The following is an 18829-nucleotide window of genomic DNA, read 5'->3' as shown; positions in this document are numbered from 1 at the left end:
CTGGATCCTCTTGTGAGGGAGGAGCACGAGCAGTGTAATTAGCAGCAGCAAAGCCAATCTGGCTTAACGAGAAAGCACTTGCTGCACACAGCTGCCTGCAGGCAGGGGCCTGGTGGGGTGGGAGCCCCCCACTGCCCCCCCCAGCCTGCGTCCGCAGGCTGCCAGCCAAAATCATTACTCGGAGGCAGCCCTGCAAACCCCTGCAACTGGGAGGGGTGGAGGTGTTAATTAGGGAGTTCTCTGGGGGAGGAACTGTCAGGGCCTTTCCCAGCTCTTCACACAAGCCCCCAGGCCTCTGCCAGCAGCAAGCGCTTTATCCATTTCTCCTTCCAGCCACGTGCGAAGCAGCAACTTCTACAAACCCCAGCAGCAAAACCTGGCAGGGATTTAGGCAGACCTGACGTGCCAAGAGCCAGGGAACGGCTGTGCCTTAGATCGCAGGGGCCGGCCACCAAAGAAATCACTCTCTTGCCGCCGATCGCCATGGCCTGGCGCGGGGAGCAGCCTGCCCGTGCTGGGTACCACAGCAGCCGGGACCACCCCGGGCTCAGGCCCCGTTCGGGGTCACGCCGCTCTGCCTGCAGGCTCGCTGGGGTGGGCCTGGTGCCCTCGGATCAGCTGTGCCTCAGCCAGCATGGAGGGGTCTGCCCGGGAGCTGAACACGGCGCTGAGCGGGAGGGAGCCACGGGGCGCCCTGAGGCGTCGCAGCCGCACGGGGCTCCCTCCGCGTGGACAGACAGCTCCTGAGCGCAGGTAACTTCCCTGAAATCCCACTGCTTTGGGTTGGAGTCATCTTTGTGGCCTTGGGGGTTGCCGTGGTGGGGAGGAGGCCTTGCGGACGTGGCGGAGCCGGGAGGCCCGCGGCTGAGGGCTCTGCTGGGTTGTGGGAGTCACCCGCGCTCTCTTAGCCGCTGGAACGGGGGGAGTCGGTTAAACAAATTGACTAATCCCTGTGTTTGGTGTCTACTTGAGGCTCTCTGAACACAATAAGGGATTAACTTGGTCTTTATCTAATTGGCTTATAAACCAGGGAAGGGAAAATCGCTTTGTAATGCATGAAACCTCCTCTTAATGGAAACTCAGAGACCAGAGCTTGAGTGTCCTTGCTATGTAAACTCACACATCTCTCTTCTTCTTTAACTCTCTGTTTGCTGAAAATTAGCTTTTTTTTTTGGATACTAAGTACTTGTTCTTGAGTTCTCAATGGTCTCTTAGTGACTTGTTTCAAAGCCTGGCCTTTTGTTATCTCCAAAGGTACTTTTTGCTTTAACGTTTGTATGTAACTGTTCATGAGTCTCCAAGCGGGTCCCGTTGCTTGGTGTTTTCTCGGTGCTGTCGGTGAGCAGGGCGTAGGGCTGGAGCTGCTAAATAGCAGCAGCTGGGCTGGCCGCGTGCCGCAAACCCCAGCGCTGGCTCTGCGGGCAGGGACGTGGCTGTGCCGTCCCTCCTGGGTGGCGAGCAGGGACTGCGAGCTGGGGCAGAACTGGTCAGCGGGGCTGGCAACTGCATCCGTGGCAAAAACCTGGGGTGCGGGAGCAACGGGAGGAAGCAGAACGGAGGGAAATGGAAGGGGGAGGGAGGTGGAGGCCTCTCTAGACGTTGTGGGGAGGGTTCTGGACAAGGAGAAGGCTGCTGGGAGGGTTCTTTAGCTTCTCACTCCGTTGTACCAATAGGACGGTCTTTGCCTCTCTGCTGCGTGCCTGGAGCACAGATTAAGGTTTACCACCACTGATTAAATTGATCTGCCCCTCTGCTGCTTTGCCACTGCTGGAGCAGCCCCGGAGCAGCGGCATCCTGCAGCCCAGCGTGGCCGCTCAGTGCCCTGCGCTGCCGGGCTGTGCTGTGGGGGCTCACTTCTCTGACCCCCTGCTGTGCTCCCGGAGGGATGTGGCACCCAGACAGCTCCGTGCAGCCATTCCTGCTGGAGCTGCGATTCCTGCTGGAGCCGTGCTGAGGGTGTGGAGAGAGCCCAGTCCCCCTGCAGGAGGACGCGCCGCAGGGAGCGGAGGTGTGAGCAGGAAAGCCTCACGGAGCCGCCTGTTCCCGGGAACGCTTGGCTCTGCCTGGCCCGTTCCCCTCCCGTGCCGGGCACGTGGCCAGGTGGCTTCCCAAGCCGTGACGTGGGGAGCGGGCTCCGTGTCCCCCGCGGTCCCTGCGGTCCCCAGCTGCTGCGCTGGCTCCTTCGGCTGGAAATTGAAGCCGGGGCCGTTCCTGGGCTTCACTGAGCAGGGGGAGGCTGGAGGGAGCTGCTCGCCCTGCTGAGGCTCCTGTTGGAGAGCCCTTTCTGGCTGGCGTCCTTACGCTCGCCACCAGGCACAGCCTGAGCGGGCGTAATTAAAGCTGAGCCACCCCACGCGGAGCCTCCTCCCCGCAGGCTTGGCTTCTGCGGGTCGGGCTCAGCCCTGCGCACGGTTAGAGGCAGCTCAAAGGCTGCTTTAGAGCTCTCCTGTGCAAAGTTGAGCTGAGCTAACTAAAGCAAACCCCTTCCCCTTCTGAACCTGGTGTTGGTTCAGAAGAACCCGGCGTTGGCTCCTTCCAGGTAGGAGCCTCTCACCTGCCTCCCAAGAGCTCTTACGGGCACTTGTTTTACAGCTTGCTTTGTCCCCTGGGGACATGAGGAGAGATGAAAGACTTGTGCCAGGCAGACGCTGGATGACTTGCTCTGCTACAGGGTCTTTGGATTTGTTTCCTTTGCGTTTTTTGTGGGCATCTACAGACCGGGAAGGAAGATCTCTCCTCATACGCAGCTTACCTGGGATCCCTTGGTAAGGGAGAGGGGGTGCTTCAGGATGCAGGTCTGTGTTTCTCCTCTGATTATCGAGGGAGCTGAGATGAGTAACTCAGCCGCAGATGTCTGAGGCTGGGTGAGATGAATTCCCACCTCCGTGTCTGGAGCTGGTGCTAGGCTGGATGCTGCCTGCGCTGCGGGGACTGAGCTCTGGTGACTCAAGGCTTGTACTCCAGAGCAGTGAGCACCGAGGACAGGGAAAGTGCATTTTAAGGATTTCCTCTCCCCCTCTCAGTTCTCATTCCTCTTCCCCTCCAACTTGTGCTGGTCAGGTACAGCTAGGAGGGGCAATTGCCTTCATGCTCCCCAAAACCAGGGCCCAGCTATAAACTGGTAACATCACCCCTGGCTTTATGTCAAGGCCATATTAACTAAAAGCAAATGAGTGGAATTTCCCTTGACATCCAAACTGATAGCAAACAAGGTAATTACGAGCTGCATCATGAGGGTGATGGAGCAGCTTGTGCAGGGCTCGGCGGCACGCGTCCGTCTTTCCTTTCTCAAGGGGCTGGCGTCTGAGCAGAGCCCCCCTGGGGGTGGCAGCGGAGGGGGGCCGGGGCCAGGATCCCACTGCCATCAGGGGCAGGGAGCGGGCAAGCAGAAGGAGCGCGGGGCCTGTGCGTGGCCCCCCAGGTGCCGGCTCCCCTTTGTGCTATGAGCGTGCCTGTCCCCTTCTGGAGGCCTGAGCAGCTCGCTTTAGGAATACAAGCTAAAGGCCGTACGATCAGCCTGTAAATAATTCCTGGTTTAGTTCCCAACACAAGGGCTCGATGCGGAATGTTTCCTTAGGAACATGCTTTTTCTTGCTTTTCTTGGACTCGCTGCTTGGCTTGTTGTACCTCTGCCTGCGAACCCCCAGCTGTTCGCCCTCCTCTGCTGCGTATGAGCCAGTGCACTGATTTGTATTGTTTTTTATGTTGTTTTCATTGAGCACTCCTGAGAGCCTCGTGCATGGGAGGCCCCCGGTGAGCGCGGGGACTTGGCCTCTCACCCCGCCTGGCGTGGGCAGCTCTGCCGGGGGGCGAGCATCTCCCGGCTGGTGATTTGACTGGAGCAGTTTCTCTTGCGTGGAACCAGCTCCTTCTGCGTGCCGGATCCGGGGATGTGATTAACCGGGGCAGCGGCACGTCTGGGGGGAGGGCTGCACGCCTGCCCCGCCACAGGCTCGGGAAGGAGATGAAAGGGAGGAGAGGTCGCGCCGTGAGCCACCTCTGCTCCCGTGTCGCTGCTTGAAAGGGAAATGTCCGTCATCTTCGTGAAGAGCATTAATGCCAGCTAATAAAATATCAAACAAATTCTTTAGAGAGTGCTTAGGATCTGAAAGCCTGTGATAAATCCGGTAGCTTTGTAAGTTGCTCAAAATTACAGTGGGTAGCAATGCGATTAAAGCTCTCTGATTAACACACAAACCTTGTTTGTAATGAGCGGGGCTGGGAGGGTTTGGGGAATCCAGCTGGTGTGTAACGAGGTTTCTCCCACAAATTACTTGGATATCAATTAGTTTGCTGGGTAAATGTCACCTGGTTTCCCTCTGTTTGTGGTGAGCTGGCGTCCCATTAACCCGCCGTGGTGGGGCAGGGGTCACCCCCGCAGCCGGGGGGCACCAGGTGCTGCAGCCCCCCCAGGCTGAGCCGTGAAGCTGTGCCCACAGCCGGCCGGAGCCGCCTCCTGCCGTCTGGCTGCAGGCAGATGCGGTTTTATTTTGCTGGAAATAGCCCCCCCTTGCCCCCCGCCGTGTGGCTGGCTGCTCTCTTGCCTCCTTCTCCGGGATCTCCCGGGCGGTGTTTGGGCCCTGTCGCTGCAGCGCCTGGAGTGGGGGAAGCAGCCGAGGATGCTGAAGCTGCTCCCAAATCCCAGGAGCCGTGGGATAGAAGAGGCCACAGCCGCAGCCACGGCGTGCGCAGGATGCTGACGCCCTTTCCAGCCTGCGGGAAGGGCCCTGGTTTTTGGGGGTGTGACAGCTCTGCCGGGTGGATGGGGGGCATGGATGTGGCTGCGAGCCAGCACAGCCCTGGGGGCTGGGGGACCTCTGCTCCCCCGCAGGGCATCCACCACAGCCGTGCCCCGGGGCAGTCGCGAGTTCCAGCAGCATCGGGGCTGCCCTGGGGACGTGCGGGGCTGGCGGGGGGCACGTGGCCCTGCTGGGGGGGGGGGCTGGCACCGGGGGCTCCTCTGGGCCCTGCACGCCTTGGCAGAGCTCACGACCGCTGACAGCGCCGACGTATGGGTGATGTGGGGCAGCAGAAGAGAGGAGCGGGAGTGCTGCCGAGTGCCAGGCGCGGCCCCCTCCAAACCTCGCATCGGCGCAGCTCGGGCGCGGGACGGTGCCGGGCTCGGCCAGCTCCGGGTGATGTCCTGGGGGGTGGCCAAGGGCTGCCCGTGCTCGGCTCTGCTCCCTGGGGGCTGCTAATTCCCGGCTTTCCTGAGCAGCGGCTGCCGGAGCCCTGCGCTTCTGCTCTTGCCTCTCGGGGTTGCGGGGGGGTAGAGGAGGTAAGGACAACGGGGACTCGGGGGCGCACCTGGCTGGGGGCGGCCCTGTGGCCGCACTGGCTTGCATAAGAGCCTTGCAGCAGAGCAGCCAGGATGATAAATGTTAAAATCTGCTGCAGGCGATCGCTGACCTGATTTCCAGTACCGCTGCGGATCCCGTCATCTGTTGCTGGCAGCCTGGGTGCAGATGGGCGCAGTCAGGAGAAGGGGGCACAGGGACCCGTGCTGCTGGGGCTGGGGTTCCCAGGGGGGCGATGCGGGGGGCCAGGGCTTGGGCTGAGCGCAGGGCACAGCCCCGGCCCCACTGCAGCCCGACCCTGCCTGGGGCCTGGGCTAGGTGCCCACAGGACACTTGGGGTCCAGCTCCGCTCCCTGTGGATTTCTGATGAGCAGAAACCAAATGCTAATTACACAGCATAATTAGTGTGATGCTGCATCTATTTTTAATCAGCTGTGGAACACGTTCTTCCTTCCGCTGCTCGTGGCTTCACTGGGGACCCTCCTGCGGCAGCCTGGCTGCTCTCCCCCTGCCGTGTGTCTGAGCTGGGGCTGCCCCTCCTGGGGTCCCCACGCGAGGAGCTTCCCCCACACCCCTCGGTGCCGCCTGAGGCTTCTGCTGAGATCCCGGCCCCTCTGGAAGCCATCAGGGATGGACGGGAAGGGTGGAAGAAATTGGCTCAGCTCCGCCAAGGTGGCGTTCAGCGGCGGCTGGTAATGTCACAGGAGGGGAAGCCCAGGAAAAGGATGCAGAAATGTTCTGAGAAGGGGAGACGGCAGGGCCAGCCCCGCTTCCCCAGCAGCTCTGCGCCCCTGCTGGGGGTGGGAGGCTGGGTTCACTTCTTGGTGAAGGCTCGCTTCCGAGAGAGCTGTGGGGTGCAGAAAGCAAGGTGTGCTCCGAAAGGTTCAGCAGGGATGCAAAGTGCTGTGCACAGCAGGGGCGCACACCCGCTGTAGCGGGGGGGGGGGTCCCAGTCCTGCTGGCGTGGCACCAGCAGGATCGTGGCACGTGTCAGTGATGTGCAACGGGGGGGGGTTAGGGACCCCCGGGAGGGCAGAGCTCTCCTTCCGCAGCCAGCAGCAGGGGAGGCAGCGACTTGGGAAGGAAGGATCCAGGAACGGCCGGGCAGAGGGGCGCGAGGTGCCCGTGCGTGAGAGTGGTTTCTCTCCCATGTGAGCTGCCAGCGAGAAGTCGGATCAGAGCTGTAAATCCCAGCTGTGTCCTGCCCTTAAGAACTCTCCCTCGCCCCCGTCAATATTTCTGAGCCACCTCCCCGTGTCGCGGGGCCTGTCCTCACGCAGCCCAAGATCCCCATCTGCTCCGCTGCTCTAAAAGCCCCCTGGATTTAATGCACTCAGCGCTGGTGTGGGAAACGCTCTCCCTTATCCACGCTCTCCCCGTGGGTGCTGGGCTGGCTGTCACCAGCATCCCGGAGGCAGGGCTGGCTCCTGGTGCCATTAAACAGCTCCGTGCCCCAAAGCAGCAGCTTCCAGTCGCAGGGTGAGGCGTCAGGATCGGTGCGTCCGTCCTATTGATGGGCCTGCGCTGCTCGTCTCGTCTCGCAGGATCCTCCCTGTCCGCTGCTGGCATTGCTGCAGCGGTGCCGGGGAGCACCGCGATGTGCAGGATGCACCCGGAGCTGCTGAGCTGTGCCGGGGGGGGCTGGGCAGGGGTGGCCGCGGCCACTGTGTCCCCATGGAGGGGGGGACAATGCCCACAGCTTTTTGTGGGGCACCGAGGCGATGAGCAGGGGTTGTCACCCCCCGATGTGGAAGCCTCTGCTCTGCCGGCGCTCGGTCCTTCGGCTCGGCTGAGCCCCCGCGGCCGTCGCCCCTGCACCAGCCCCTCTCGCACACGCAGCCTCCCCGCCTGCCGCTGCCACCCGCCCTGCGAGCAAGGCGGCCCCGCTTCAGGCACAGCGATGGCAGGAAAGGGAGGAAAAAAAAAAAAAAAAAGCCTGTTAGTGTAGGTTTTTTATTGCAGTTTGAACTGCGGTGCAGCACGCGCTCCAGCTGACAGCATCGCTCCCCTCTCCTGCAGGAGCGGGCGGGCGCTGGCGTTTCATCCCGGCTGCCGGAATGGCTGGGGGCAGCTGGGGGGTGACTGGGGGGTGACTGTCACCCCCCCCCGCCACAACGTCCCCGCTCGGTGCTGGGGCAGGGCCGGGGGGCTGGCAGCGATGGAGAACAATGCCGGAGCTGCCGCCTGTTTGCCGAGTAAAAATAGCATTCGCCTCGCAGAGATGTAGGCTGCTCCCACTGCCACGAAACCGAGCAGCCTGTCCTCGGAGCAGCTGGTTCCCGGGGCGGGGGGAGAGGTTCGGTGTCTGCACCCACAGAGCTCCAGGAACCGGGGGTCGGGGAGCGGCTGCTGGGGGGGCCGAGGGGAGGGGGGGGGGCTTGTGGCTGCACCGCGCGGCTGTGAGGCTGTCGTGCTGCTGATCCGAATCGCTTCTACACCCGGTGGGATCTGAGGAACCGGGGGGGGGGGGGGGAACCCTCGGTTGCACCGTTCTCAGCACCCCTTCTGTGTCCTCTGGCATCACTCCTCTGATTTAATTCCTGTGCCTGCGTTGATCCCCCTCCTGTCCACCTACGAGCCTTGGCTGAGGCTCCCTTGGCAGCCCATCTGTGCCTTCTTTTTAATCACCTGCGAGAGCGACTGGTGAGTGGCATGTTATGCTCTCAGCCTCTCCCCTGTGGGGCTCAGTAAATTGCCCTAAAACCGTTTTGATGGATCATTTTACCTTTAGCCCCAGGAGGATTCCTGAGGCTGACGGTCTCCTGCCAAGGGTACCGAGCACCCGTAATTCCACATCTGCTTCTGCCCCTGGCTGGAGGCGCAGGAAACGCGCTGGGCCTCCAGAAATGCCATCAGACCTGCGGTGCGGTTCGAGGCAGCCTCCCACTCCCTCACCCTTTACATTGCTGGCTGTATTGAAACACTGAGGCATCCTTAAAAGGACCCGGAGCAGCCCCGGGAGCCAGCGTGCCGAGGGAACGCAGGCTTTATGGTGGGCTGGCACCTGCTGGGGGAGGAGGGGGGCCACGGGGTGGCCTTGGCAGCGGGGGACACGGGGGACCCAGGTGCACGGTCAGGGGAGTCAGCGGCAGAGGCTGCAACCGCCTGCAGGCACTGCTTGGGCAGATGCAGCCCTAAGGGCTGCGGGAGTCTCACCACGGCCGTGCCCTCGCCAGCCCCAGGGAGCTGGGACCGCGGCGTCCCCCTGGCCCCTTGTGCCCCGTGTCCGGGTCCCGGCTCGCTGCCTTCCCTGTCCCTTCCACGTGGTGACTGTCAGCATGTCGGGGTGTGATGCTGGGACGCTTCCCCCTCGCTGACGGGTCTGTTCCTGCCGTTAGAGCTCCACTCTAGAGCCAGCGGCATCCCCTGGGGCTGTGCCACCTCGTCCTTGCTCTTATGGGGCGAGGAAGGGAGCGCCGGTGTCCCCAGGGGCTGCCGCTGCCCGAGGCTGCAGCGCCATCCGTCTCCCCTTCCATCTGCAAGGGGCTGCGGGGGGATTACAGGCGGGGGGGGGGGGGGGGGAATTGTTTCTGCCTGGTTATTAGGAGCACACGGCCGCTTTCCTACTTGTATCTTCCATGCTAAAAGCAACTCATCTGGCAAGCCTGTTGTGCAGCAGATGTGCAACAAGTGGGAATTCGAAGCAATCGCAGGAAATAATGCCGGCTGCCCCACACGGCCACGTCCCAGCCTCAGCGGCACGGGGGCAGCCGCCGCTGGGCTCTGCCCCGGCATCACCCCGCGCCCCAGGTGCCTTGTAGGGTCCCCCCCAGGGCCAGGGCCGCTGGCAGCGGGGGCTGCGGGAGCACTCGCTGCAGGACACGGCTGTCGCCTTCAGGGAGAGCCAGAGGGACTTTGGCTTCCAGCCCGAGTCTTCCAGCAATCAGGAAAAAAGAAAAAAAAACGCTGCTGTGCACGATGGTGCCGCACACAGCAGGGAAGGATGAGATCGGGTGGTGCAGGCGCTGCAGCCACCCCCCCAGGCACGGCCCGGCTCCGGAGCAGGCAGAAATCCCTGCGTACACCAAAGTCTTCCCTGCAGAAGGATGGGACCTGCCCGGGGGTGCCGAGCGTGGGCTGCCCAGGCAACTGACAGAGCAGTTCAGAGAGCCCGCTGTCTTTCTTCACTCTTTATTGTGTAAAAATAAAGTCAACAATTCATGTAATCCCGGCAATAAAATGGAAAAAGCATGAGTTATCAGTAGAAACAGTGCATTTTCAGAACTGCTGATGCGGACTGGATGCGTAGTATATCGTAACCCATTCAAAATCCAAAGGAGACAATAGCAAGTAATAGGAAATCTTACAGCTTTGGTTAGCAAAATAATGACAAATTGAGATACACTTACTCTCTCCCCTACTATACACTATGTACACTGCGTTGGTATCACACCCTTTTTATTTTTTTTTGGCAAATCAGACGCAAGCGGGACCGGGGCTTCAACCTTTTCGGCGGCCTCGTTCTTCTCAGCAGGTCGTGCTTGTCGCTTCGCTGACGGGAGCAGGTTCTTAAGAGGAACTCAAATTAACTCGAGGTGGTTTTTAAAAAGAGCACAGTTAAAAGACGCTGCCCTGAGCCACAGTTTGTACCAAGGGGAACTCGATCTGGTGTGCGTGCCGCCGCGCGTGCCGCCCGTCCCGCGCCAGCCCCGTGCTCCTCACCAGCGTCAGCCTCGGCCCCGCGGGGCCCGTCCACGTCGCGCGTCGCCGATTTGCCGTCGCCGGAGGTGGTCGGGGCGGCTCTGGAGCCCTGTGTGAATTCTCGGCCTCAGCCTCCACTGCCCCCGGGGGGGGGTTCAGTGGGGGGGGGGCTGCGGGGTGATTTCTGCGATCTGTAGTACAAACCAGGAGTTTAGAAAAGGAAAACCATACAAAATGCATTTATTTCAAAATACGCTTCTTTATCTCTTTTTTTTTTTCTCTCCTGCAGAATCTCAAAGTACTTTTTCTCAGGGAGCACTGCTTAATTCTATATTCTTTTTTCTTCATAAAAATACCTTTTTTTTTTTTATTATTGGTAATAAACTTCCTTTTACAGTAAGAGAAACAATATATTGTATTATCAAAAGCAGAAAGGCTTCAGACTTCTCAGTGGTAGCTAAACTTCCCGGGGACGGTAAAGGCTATTTTTTTTCACCAGCTACGGCGCGGAGGAGGCCTTGGGGGCTGCAGGCAGCGGCCGGGAGGACGTACCTGAGTGAGGCAGGTCGGGGAGCGAGGGGGCCGGGGGGGCCCCGCTCCTGCCCCGCAGCCCGGGGCTATGGCTGTGGTGCTGGGGAAGCGGTGCCAGCCGGGGGGGGCACAGGTTCTACCCCTCCCGGGGCAGGAAGGAGAATGGGGGGGGGGATCCTCGCCACCTCAGAGCCCCGGGCGCTGCCGAGCCCCAGCTCCAGGGGTGGCGAGGGGCCCCGGGGGGGAGCACGAGCGGGTTGGGGGGGCTGCAGTCCTCCACCAGCTCCGGAGCGCTGCTCCCCCTCCCCCAGGGGGCTGCAGGGAGAGGTGCCCCGCTCCGCCGCAGCCTTTAAGGCGACGATGCCCAGGGCTGGAGCGGGGCCGGGCGAAGCGGGGAGATGGACCTGGGGCAGGGGGGGGAGAGGGGAGCAGGACGGGGGCGCAGCCGCGCCAGGCCAAGGCACGCAGGCGTTGAAGGACGTTGGCAAGACAGAAACCAGACGGTCGTGGGGCTCCGGGGGCGGGCAGCCCCGTGGCTTCGTTCTCAGTTGTTTTTGCGCAAAAAAAAAAAAAAAAAGAAAAAAAAAAGGAGGAAAACAAAAATAAATAAAAGAACCCAATGAGGAGGCTTCTCTCGCTTGTCCGTGGCCCTAGTTGAGCTGGCGACAGGCCTCGAAAGTCCACTTGGTGGCCCCGCCGTAGATGTCGATGTTGGCCTCGGCCCAGGCGATGACGTTTCCCGAGAGAGCCTTGCTGCTGCAGGTGGCCAGGCCGTACACCTCGCCGGGGCTCAGCTTGCGGTCCCACACGTTGAAGTGGGCCAGCTCCCCCACGAAGGCCTGCGTGGCGTCGAACCCGCCGCCCAGCGTGTCCTGCGGGGGTGGCGGCTGTCAGGGCTGGGGGGGAGAGGGGGGGGGCACCCGGCAGGGCTCAGAGCCCCACGCCTGCCCCTCCGCCGGCCCTTACCTGCTCCTGGCCCAGCACCAGGACGCCCTGGGGCTTGATGGGGTGGTAGGGCGCCAGGTTCTCGCCGCTGCCCGTCTGCGTGCCGTCCTGGTAGGCCTCCCACACGCCATCCCGCGTGGTCCAGGTGACGCAGATGTGGTGCCACTTGCCGTCATTGATGACAAAGGGCAGCTTGGCCACCTACGGGTGGGGGTCAGGGCGGTGGCGGTCCCCCCTCCCCGCGATGCCTGCCACCCCCCCGCCCCAGCCAGTCCCCCCGTGCTGTACCCCCCCCCCCCGGTGCCGTACCTTGTCATTGATGAGGATCTCCATGGGGTTGTTGCCCCACTCGATGAGAACCAGCTCGTTGGCCTGCCCGGGCACGGCGTAGGAGAAGGGGGTGCCCATGCCGGGGGAGGCGCTGGACTTGATCCACATGCAGACGCTGAAGGCGTACATCTCGGGCAGGCTCTTCTTCACCTTGGCGTACATGTAGTTGGTGCGCAGCGGGAAGGTGAGCTGGAACCTGTCCGGGGGCCGGTTGTCCTTCTGGCCTGCGGGGCGGAGGCGCGCTGGGACCCCCTGCCACCCGCCGAGGGGGGGGGGGATTCTGCCCCCCTCCCCACCCCGTTATGCAACGGGCCTTGAGACGGCAGCGAGGAGCAAATCCCTCCGGCGCGGCTCCGCTCGGGCCCTAATCCCCGGCACGGCAGCGCCCGCGGCACCCCCGGCTCCTGCCGCCAGGCACCGGGTGGGCACTGGGCAAGCACCGGGCGGGCACCGGGGGCGTCCCGCGGCCGGGGGCTCGGGGCGGACGAGCGGCCGGTACCTTTCTCCAGGTTGCTGATGCGTTGGTGCAGTGACGTGAGGGTGCTCTCGATCTTGCCCCGCTCCTCGGACTCGTTCTTGGGGTTGAACTTGCCTTCCTCCAGGCTGTTCACCCGGGACAGGACCTGCTTCTCCAGGTCGTCGATTTTGTTCTGCAGTATGTCCTTCAGGTTGGTGGTCTGGCCGGAGGAGTTCATCCTGCTGAACTGCTGCGAGGAGCGAACAGGGGCGCGGGGCCGTTAGCGCCGCACTTACCGCCCGGCTCCGCGCCCCGGGGGTGTCCGGCGGGCCGGGCCGGGCCGGGCCGCGTACCTCCAGGTTCTCCAGGCGGGTCTTGAGGGACTGCAGGGTCTGCCCCAGCTGGCTCAGGGTCTCCGCGGCCGGCGCCCGGGACAGGTCCCCCATGGTGTTCTTGGCGAAGCCGGGCTGCCTCCTGCCGGCCCCGCCGCCCTTGGGCTCGCCGGGCGGCGCCTCCAGCACGCTCTGGCTCTCGCACCTGCCCAGCTTGGCCGTCAGCTCGCGGATCGTCTCCTTCTGGTTCATGATGGTCTCCTTCTGCTGCAGCACCGTCTCCCGCAGCTGCAGCACCGTGCTCTTCAGCTCCTCGGCCGAGCCGGAGCCCTGCGCGGTGGCGGCGCACACGTCCCCGTCCAGCGGCACCGAGGTGCAGACGAAGCGGCTCTGCCCGAAGCCCTGCGCGCGGCCGCGCGGCGCCAGCAGCAGCAGCAGCGCCAGCAGCAGCGGGAGCCCGGCGGGCAGCGCCGCGGCCATGGCGGGGCCGGGTGCGGGGCTGCTGCGGGGCCGGCTCCGCCGCTCTCCGCCGGGCCCACTGCGGCACGCGGCCGCTCTTATAGCGCCCGGGCGGGGCCGCGCGCCCTGACGTCACGGCGCGTGGAATCCCGGCCGCGCGGCGGGGGGGGTCCCGCGGGGGTGGGCGTGAGTGGGAGCGGGAGCGGGAGTGGGAGCGGGAGCGGGAGTGGGAGCGTGCGGGGGCGCGCCGCGGGGCAGCACGGAGGGGCCGCGGCGGGCACCTGCGGGGGTGCGGGGGGGGGCGTGCGGGGAGCGCCCGGGCCGCGGCTGCGTGTCCGTGGGCGACCGCCCGTGCTCCGGGGGTGCCCGGCTGCGGTCCGGGGGTGCCCGGTTGCCGCCCGGGGGTGCCCGGCTGCGGTCCGGGGGTGCCCGGTTGCCGCCCGGCGGTGCCCGGTTGCCGCCGGCGGTGCCCGGTTGCCGCCCGGGGGTGCCCGGTTGCGGTCCGGAGGTGCCCGGTTGCGGTCCGGAGGTGCCCGGTTGCCGCCCGGGGGTGCCCGGCTGCCGCCCGTCCCCGCGAGCAGCGCGGCCGGGGCCGGGGCTGCCGGGCGCGGCGTTTCCCCGGGCTGCCGCCGGGGGGGCTCCGCGGGCTCGCCGGGTCCGTGGCGAGGCGGCGCGGCGGGGGGGGGGGGGGGGGGGGGTGTGCGCGGACCTCGGGGCCGCCGTGGGGAGCGGCACGGTCCCGGCCCCGCTGCCCGCGGCGCGGCGAAGCGGCCCCTCGCCGCCCCGGCCCCCCGCCTCCCCCCCCGGTGCCGGGCAGAGCCCCGCTGGGGGCTCGGGGGGCAGAAGGGCGCCGGGCGAGGTCGGGGCACCGCGACCCCCCCCCCCCCCCGGCCCTGGGAAGGAGGCACAGCGAGGTGCTGGAGCCGCGGCGCTGCTGTGGGCGAGGGAAGGCGATCGCTTCTCTTCGTTTTAAGCAGGGAAAAAAAACCAAAAACCCTCCCCAGGTGGCGTTTGGATCCGTGCTTCCAGCGGCACCGCCGCCTTCCTCACCTCCAGCAACCGGTCCTCGTCAGCGCGAGGTTCGCCCCCGCGGCTGGGCCCCGGAGCCTTCCCTTGGCCCCCCCCGGCCCCGGCCCCAGCCCCAGCCCCAGCCCCAGCCCCGGGCCTCTCCCACCCGCTGGTTTTAGCCGTGCCTCCGCTCTGTGGTGCTGCGGGTGCTGGGGAGCACCCGAGCTGCTGCTGCTGCACCGCCGGTGGTTTCGCACCTCCCAGCCCGGGTCACCGCCTGCCCCACCGCCCCTGCACTGCAGCAGCCCGCGGGGCCGGAGTATTTACGTAACGCCAAGTCCTCCCGCGAAATGTGAAGCAATTAATTTATTGGCGAGGTGGGTCAGTAACACACAAGGTCTGTCTTTCCGGCCGTGGAGCTGCAGCGGAGCCCCTTCGCGGCCCTTTCCCCTCTTCTCCCCGCCCTGGAGCGCAGACCCGAGGAGCGCTCCGCAGGAGCTGGCGCACGCGGGCACCGCTCGCGGCCCGGTGACTCAGTTTGGTGCCTTTTCTGTTGCAAGCGTTTACCTAGCCCCGAGAGTTTTATGACACACCACCGTGGCACAAAGCGCTGCCTTCTCGCAGGCTTTCTCAGCTGCCCTGGGGAGGTGAGTTCCTCATCCAGCAGCACTCTGCAGGTTACAGCTAAAGCAGCGTTGCATGGCCAAACCCAGAGGCTTGAGGCTGTTGGGCACAGCGGAAAGCGTACGGCAAAGCTGTCAGATCCCCCCCTCTGCCTCGGTTGGGCACGACCCCTGATGCCCAGCCCGGGGAACTGGGCGCAGCACCGGGACAAAGTGGCCACGAAGCCTGGGAAGGTGGCAGCGGTTCTGCAGTGCCCGCGCTGGGCTCCTGGGGCGCTTTCGTTGTCCTCTTCCATCAAAACTGTCGTGACGCTTACGTGGTTATGTGGGCTGTGGGGTCACAGAGCCTCGTCGTCCTTCCTGAGGCTTCTGCTCCTGACCTGGTCCTGCCCCTGCTCAACAGTTCAGGGCCGAAAAGCCCTGGAGGAGCTCACCGCCGGTGCCGTGTGCTTTGTTTCAGGACCTGCTGGGGAGAAGTCTGCGTTTCCCCCTGGGTTCTTCACTTCTGGCTTTATCGCACTGGTTACTTTTCCTCTTCTTTGCTCTCTGCGCCATACAGCATTTGGCTGCAACAAGACTGGAGCAGAGGCAAATGAAGGAGGGGGACAGGCAGGGGAGGTTTTCTGGGCCGCTCTCCCTTTCTGTGCTGTTTTGTTTTTTTTTTTTTTTTTTTTTTCTTGGAATAGGGGATGCTGTGGAAAAGGCTGAAAAGACTGCAGGTCTAATTCTTCTGCCACAGGCAGGAATGCAAACTAAAAATAATGTTACTGCAGGCAATGCGATTACACCAGTGTAAAACTGGTCTTAGAGGCAGCTGAATTGGTACCCACTGCTGTTAACATCTGCATGGTATTGACAAAGCTGTTCGTGTCACTGAACCAATTTAACTGGGAATCTTTTGTCATCCACAGTACATTATGCTGAGATGAGACCAAGGTGACAGGTGCAGTAAAATAAACACTCCGATACTATGGTGATGGAGGCCGTATAAATACCTAGATAGGAAAAAACAACAAAGCTGCACTACAATAGATAAGCAAAATAACCCCCGTGTCTCCTAATGTGAGGAAAGGACGAGAAAATATGATCAAGATTTCAGCTTTTCCAGAATCACTGAATCATGCAGTAGGATCTGTTATTGCTTTTGCAGATTTAGGAGCTGTATGGGTATAATGGAATAATGGAGCCCCTATTATTTTTAACTCTTTTCTCGCCTCTTCCGAAGCGTTCTCTGTAGCTGGCTGATTTATTGCTCTGTAGATGAAAAGAGCTGAGCGCAGCTATCAGGGACCCTTGGAGATGATTTAGTTCTGAACAGGAGCCAGCAGACACATTTGTATTCATGATGGACACGTATAATTTTGGGTGGCCCGGGGTGCTCCCCCCGGGGACCAGAAGCCCTGGCTCTCCGGTGCCCTTGGCCAGTTGTCCAGTGCAGAGGTGCAGTCCGTAAATATTCCGTCTGTCCAAAGCCAACCTTTGTGTAAGCACAGCAGAGCTACAAATGCGTAAAGGACATTTTTAAAGTGGACAAATCTCTTTAATCCCAGGAGCCAGAGCCCTGGGGAGCAGGGAGTGGAAGCTTTCTCTCCTGTTTTGAAGCCTGCTGTACACAAACCATTCTCCTGTGGGGAACGCTGATTCCGCAGTTAAGTCTCCTCTGTGCAGTGGGAGCAATATGATCCATTATGGGATGGAGACAGCTTTGCAATGGGAAACAGTAATGGGTAGACTTCACCGGGCAAGAAACCCAGCTCCTCCTGTTTGTGCCTGCAGGTGCTGGGCAGCCGAGCCGCTGGCTGTGCCTCCGAGGCCCCCGGGGCCACCCCCTGCAGCCCCACTCCTGGCTGCACCCCCAGCCCCGGCGTGCTTAGGGCAGGACACAGCAGTGGAGTGAGGCTGTTTTTTAATATCAGGGCTTGTTTTTTGGGGGCGGGGGGGCACAGCAAGGACAGGACCTCTGGTCACATGACAGCACCGCTGTCCGCGTGGGTGCCGCGGGAGCAGGGTGCTTCCCAAAGCCCTTCGCCTTGTGCAGCCAGACGAGACGCCTGAAATGAGCACGCACCTCTGAGCTGCTCCGTGGTTAAGTCTGGAGAATATATGCAAAATTTTTCCTTTTTCTAATGCCTTCAAAAATTTACAGATCTCATTAGAACAGCCTGAGCATGGTGTGTAGCTAGTGCAAACGCGCTGTTTGTGAGGCAGAGTATTCCCTCCTGTAGCAGACAAACACTTTGGACTGGAGTTCTGAAATTTGCTGCATTTTGCTGCAGTCTTTCTTTGCAGATCTCTCCCTCTCTGTTTCTCTCCCTCTCTCACTCACACATTCGATCTCTCTCCTTTTTTCCTTCCCTTTCTTTTGTTCTTCCCATCTCAAAAGTCAGTTTCCTTCTAAATTGCCTGACATTTACAGCCAGCGAGAATGAAGAGTGTGTTCTCCGTACTAGTATGTCTCAGTGATGCTATAGAGACATAGGTCCTTTCATTGCAAATAATTAATTTAGCTATATATTGCATAACATCCTAAAAAGCTTTCTAGGGCAATCTCATGCTAGCTGGATGCACAGCTCCTATCAATATTACATTACATTTGGGTACAACAGTTATGAAGTTTCATTAAAAATTTAATTTGTGGTTTAAAACTGCAGCATTCCCTTAAAAGTGTAGCAGAGAAACCATTTTGGCTGCTTGAGGACTGATCTTGCATTAGCCAAAATTGCAGGGAGAGCTGCAGAAGGGGCTCGGGTTCCGGGTGATGCTCCCTGCGCAGGACGCGACGGGCTGGAAGAGGAGCAGTGCTCACACTTGGCGTCTGCCAATACCGGGCTCCTGCTGGGCTCCTGCCAGCTGCGAGAGGCTTCTTTGGAGAGCAGAACTGAGCATTAACCTGTGCCTCTGGTTAGCAGCCACAAATGAGACAAAAAGGGGCCAGGTTCCCAGGTTCTCCGCTCTCACGGCACCCCATTTACCGATCCGGGGTCTGGTTCGTGCGGGAGGAAGGCGGTAACGCCCGAGGAGCGCGGTCAGAAATGCGTGCTGTGCCCCGGGGCTCTGGGACAGGAGCTGGTCTGTGTCTTGTGCAGGCTGCCGGGGAATTAGCTGGGAGCCCGGGAGTCCCTAAGGAGAGGATGCCGATGCCTTTGCAGAGATCACAGACAGCCTTCTCCACCGCCTTACGCTGGCGCAAATTAAAAATCTCTTTACCGTCAGCGGAGCTGTCCTGCAGCAGGAACTGGGGGACGGGAGGAGGACTAGGGCCCGGCATCGTGTTTTGTTAATGAAGTTTTGTTGCGACTCTTCAGCAGCGGATTTGAATGGAGGCAGGTTTGAAACATCCCACATCCGCCTCTCAGTTTCGGAATTGATTTGTACAGTAATTTCCAGCCCTATCCGCACATACGCGCACGCATCAGAAGAACCACCAGCTCTTCCTCCAAGACCATCCCTCAAGTCGTTTCTGGCTTTTCTGGCATTTACCTGCTGCAGGAGGCAGCGGGTGATGGACGCGGCTCCGTGGCCGCACATGGAGCTCCCGGCCCCGGCGGGCTCTGGCCCTGCTGCTGCCGCCTGGGGGGCGCGGGGCTGCCGGCAGGGACAAACCGTGACTCCGTTTCTCATAAGAAACCGCACTCGTGATTTTTTTTTCTCTGTCCAAAAAAGGAGGAGAAATTCCTAACCATCATGGGGTGTTTCAGAAGCCAGCACAGTCCTGGTGTTTGCTTGAGGTCTCTGCAAAAGATCGCTTCCCTCCCACTACAGAGAGGATAATAATGGGGAGTGGGTTCCTAAATCCCTTAAGCTGCTTTGATAGCTTCAATATTTAGCTGTAATCCTGCTGCCGCCTCCGTCCAGAAACAGCCCCATGTCCCCGTGGCTCCGGGGCTTCGTCCCACCTTGCAGCGCTCCATTTTCACAGGAGAAATTTTGCACAGGTGGGGCAGGGTGCGAGGAAAACATCAAAAGCCAGAGACACTGTTGTGCCCCAGTTTTTTGTGTGATTATTTATTATTTTTCGCAGTCTCCTGCTCTCTTTCTCCCACGCTTTCTGCTTTATTATGTTAATGTGTGTGGAGGCTGGGCATGCCTCCGTGTGCGCCTTCGGGAGGGATTTGAAGGGCGGATGGACAGACAGCAGGATGGCTCTGGAGGGGCTTCCAAGTGCACGGGGCGCAGAGGGGCAGCCTGTCGGAGTCGTGCGGGTCT

At 61.6% G+C, this 18829-nt stretch overlaps 1 protein-coding gene across 3 annotated transcripts; it reads right to left on the bottom strand.

The window, feature by feature from the left end:
• Positions 1-9412: 9412 nt before the first annotated feature.
• NPTX1 (neuronal pentraxin 1) lies at positions 9413-13077 on the bottom strand. 3 transcript variants are annotated; one of them, XM_083804940.1, is made up of 6 exons: positions 12555-13076; positions 12244-12451; positions 11724-11968; positions 11436-11615; positions 11086-11341; positions 9996-10129 (listed from the first exon to the last, which is right to left on the bottom strand). In XM_083804940.1, exons 1-5 carry the CDS (start codon positions 13011-13013, stop codon positions 11120-11122), a joined length of 1314 nt encoding a protein of 437 aa, XP_083661066.1. In that variant the 5' UTR covers positions 13014-13076; the 3' UTR covers positions 9996-10129; positions 11086-11119. The 3 variants fall into 3 exon arrangements, with proteins under 3 accessions (XP_083661067.1, XP_083661065.1, XP_083661066.1); XM_083804941.1 differs by having other exon boundaries at positions 9413-11341; positions 12244-12448; positions 12555-13077; XM_083804939.1 differs by having other exon boundaries at positions 9413-11341.
• Between the last annotated feature and the right edge of the window lie 5752 nt (positions 13078-18829).

The sequence above is a fragment of the Anser anser genome (assembly GCF_964211835.1).
Source record: "Anser anser genome assembly, chromosome: 19".
NCBI classification, from domain to species: Eukaryota; Metazoa; Chordata; class Aves; order Anseriformes; family Anatidae; genus Anser; species Anser anser.
The sequence above is the reverse complement of the archived record's forward strand: the minus strand, read 5'-3'. Positions and strand labels throughout refer to the sequence as shown.

What these genes read in the sequence shown, in the direction of transcription:
- NPTX1 (XM_083804939.1), bottom strand. Translation starts at nt 13,013, where the DNA reads ATGGCCGCGGCGCTGCCCGCCGGGCTCCCGCTGCTGCTGGCGCTGCTG. An exon ending in CATCAGCAACCTGGAGAAAG is followed by an intron (nt 11,969 to 12,243) that starts GTACCGGCCGCT and finishes TCCGCCCCGCAG; the next exon opens with GCCAGAAGGACAACCGGCCC. An exon ending in AGATCCTCATCAATGACAAG is followed by an intron (nt 11,616 to 11,723) that starts GTACGGCACCGG and finishes CCCCACCCGTAG; the next exon opens with GTGGCCAAGCTGCCCTTTGT.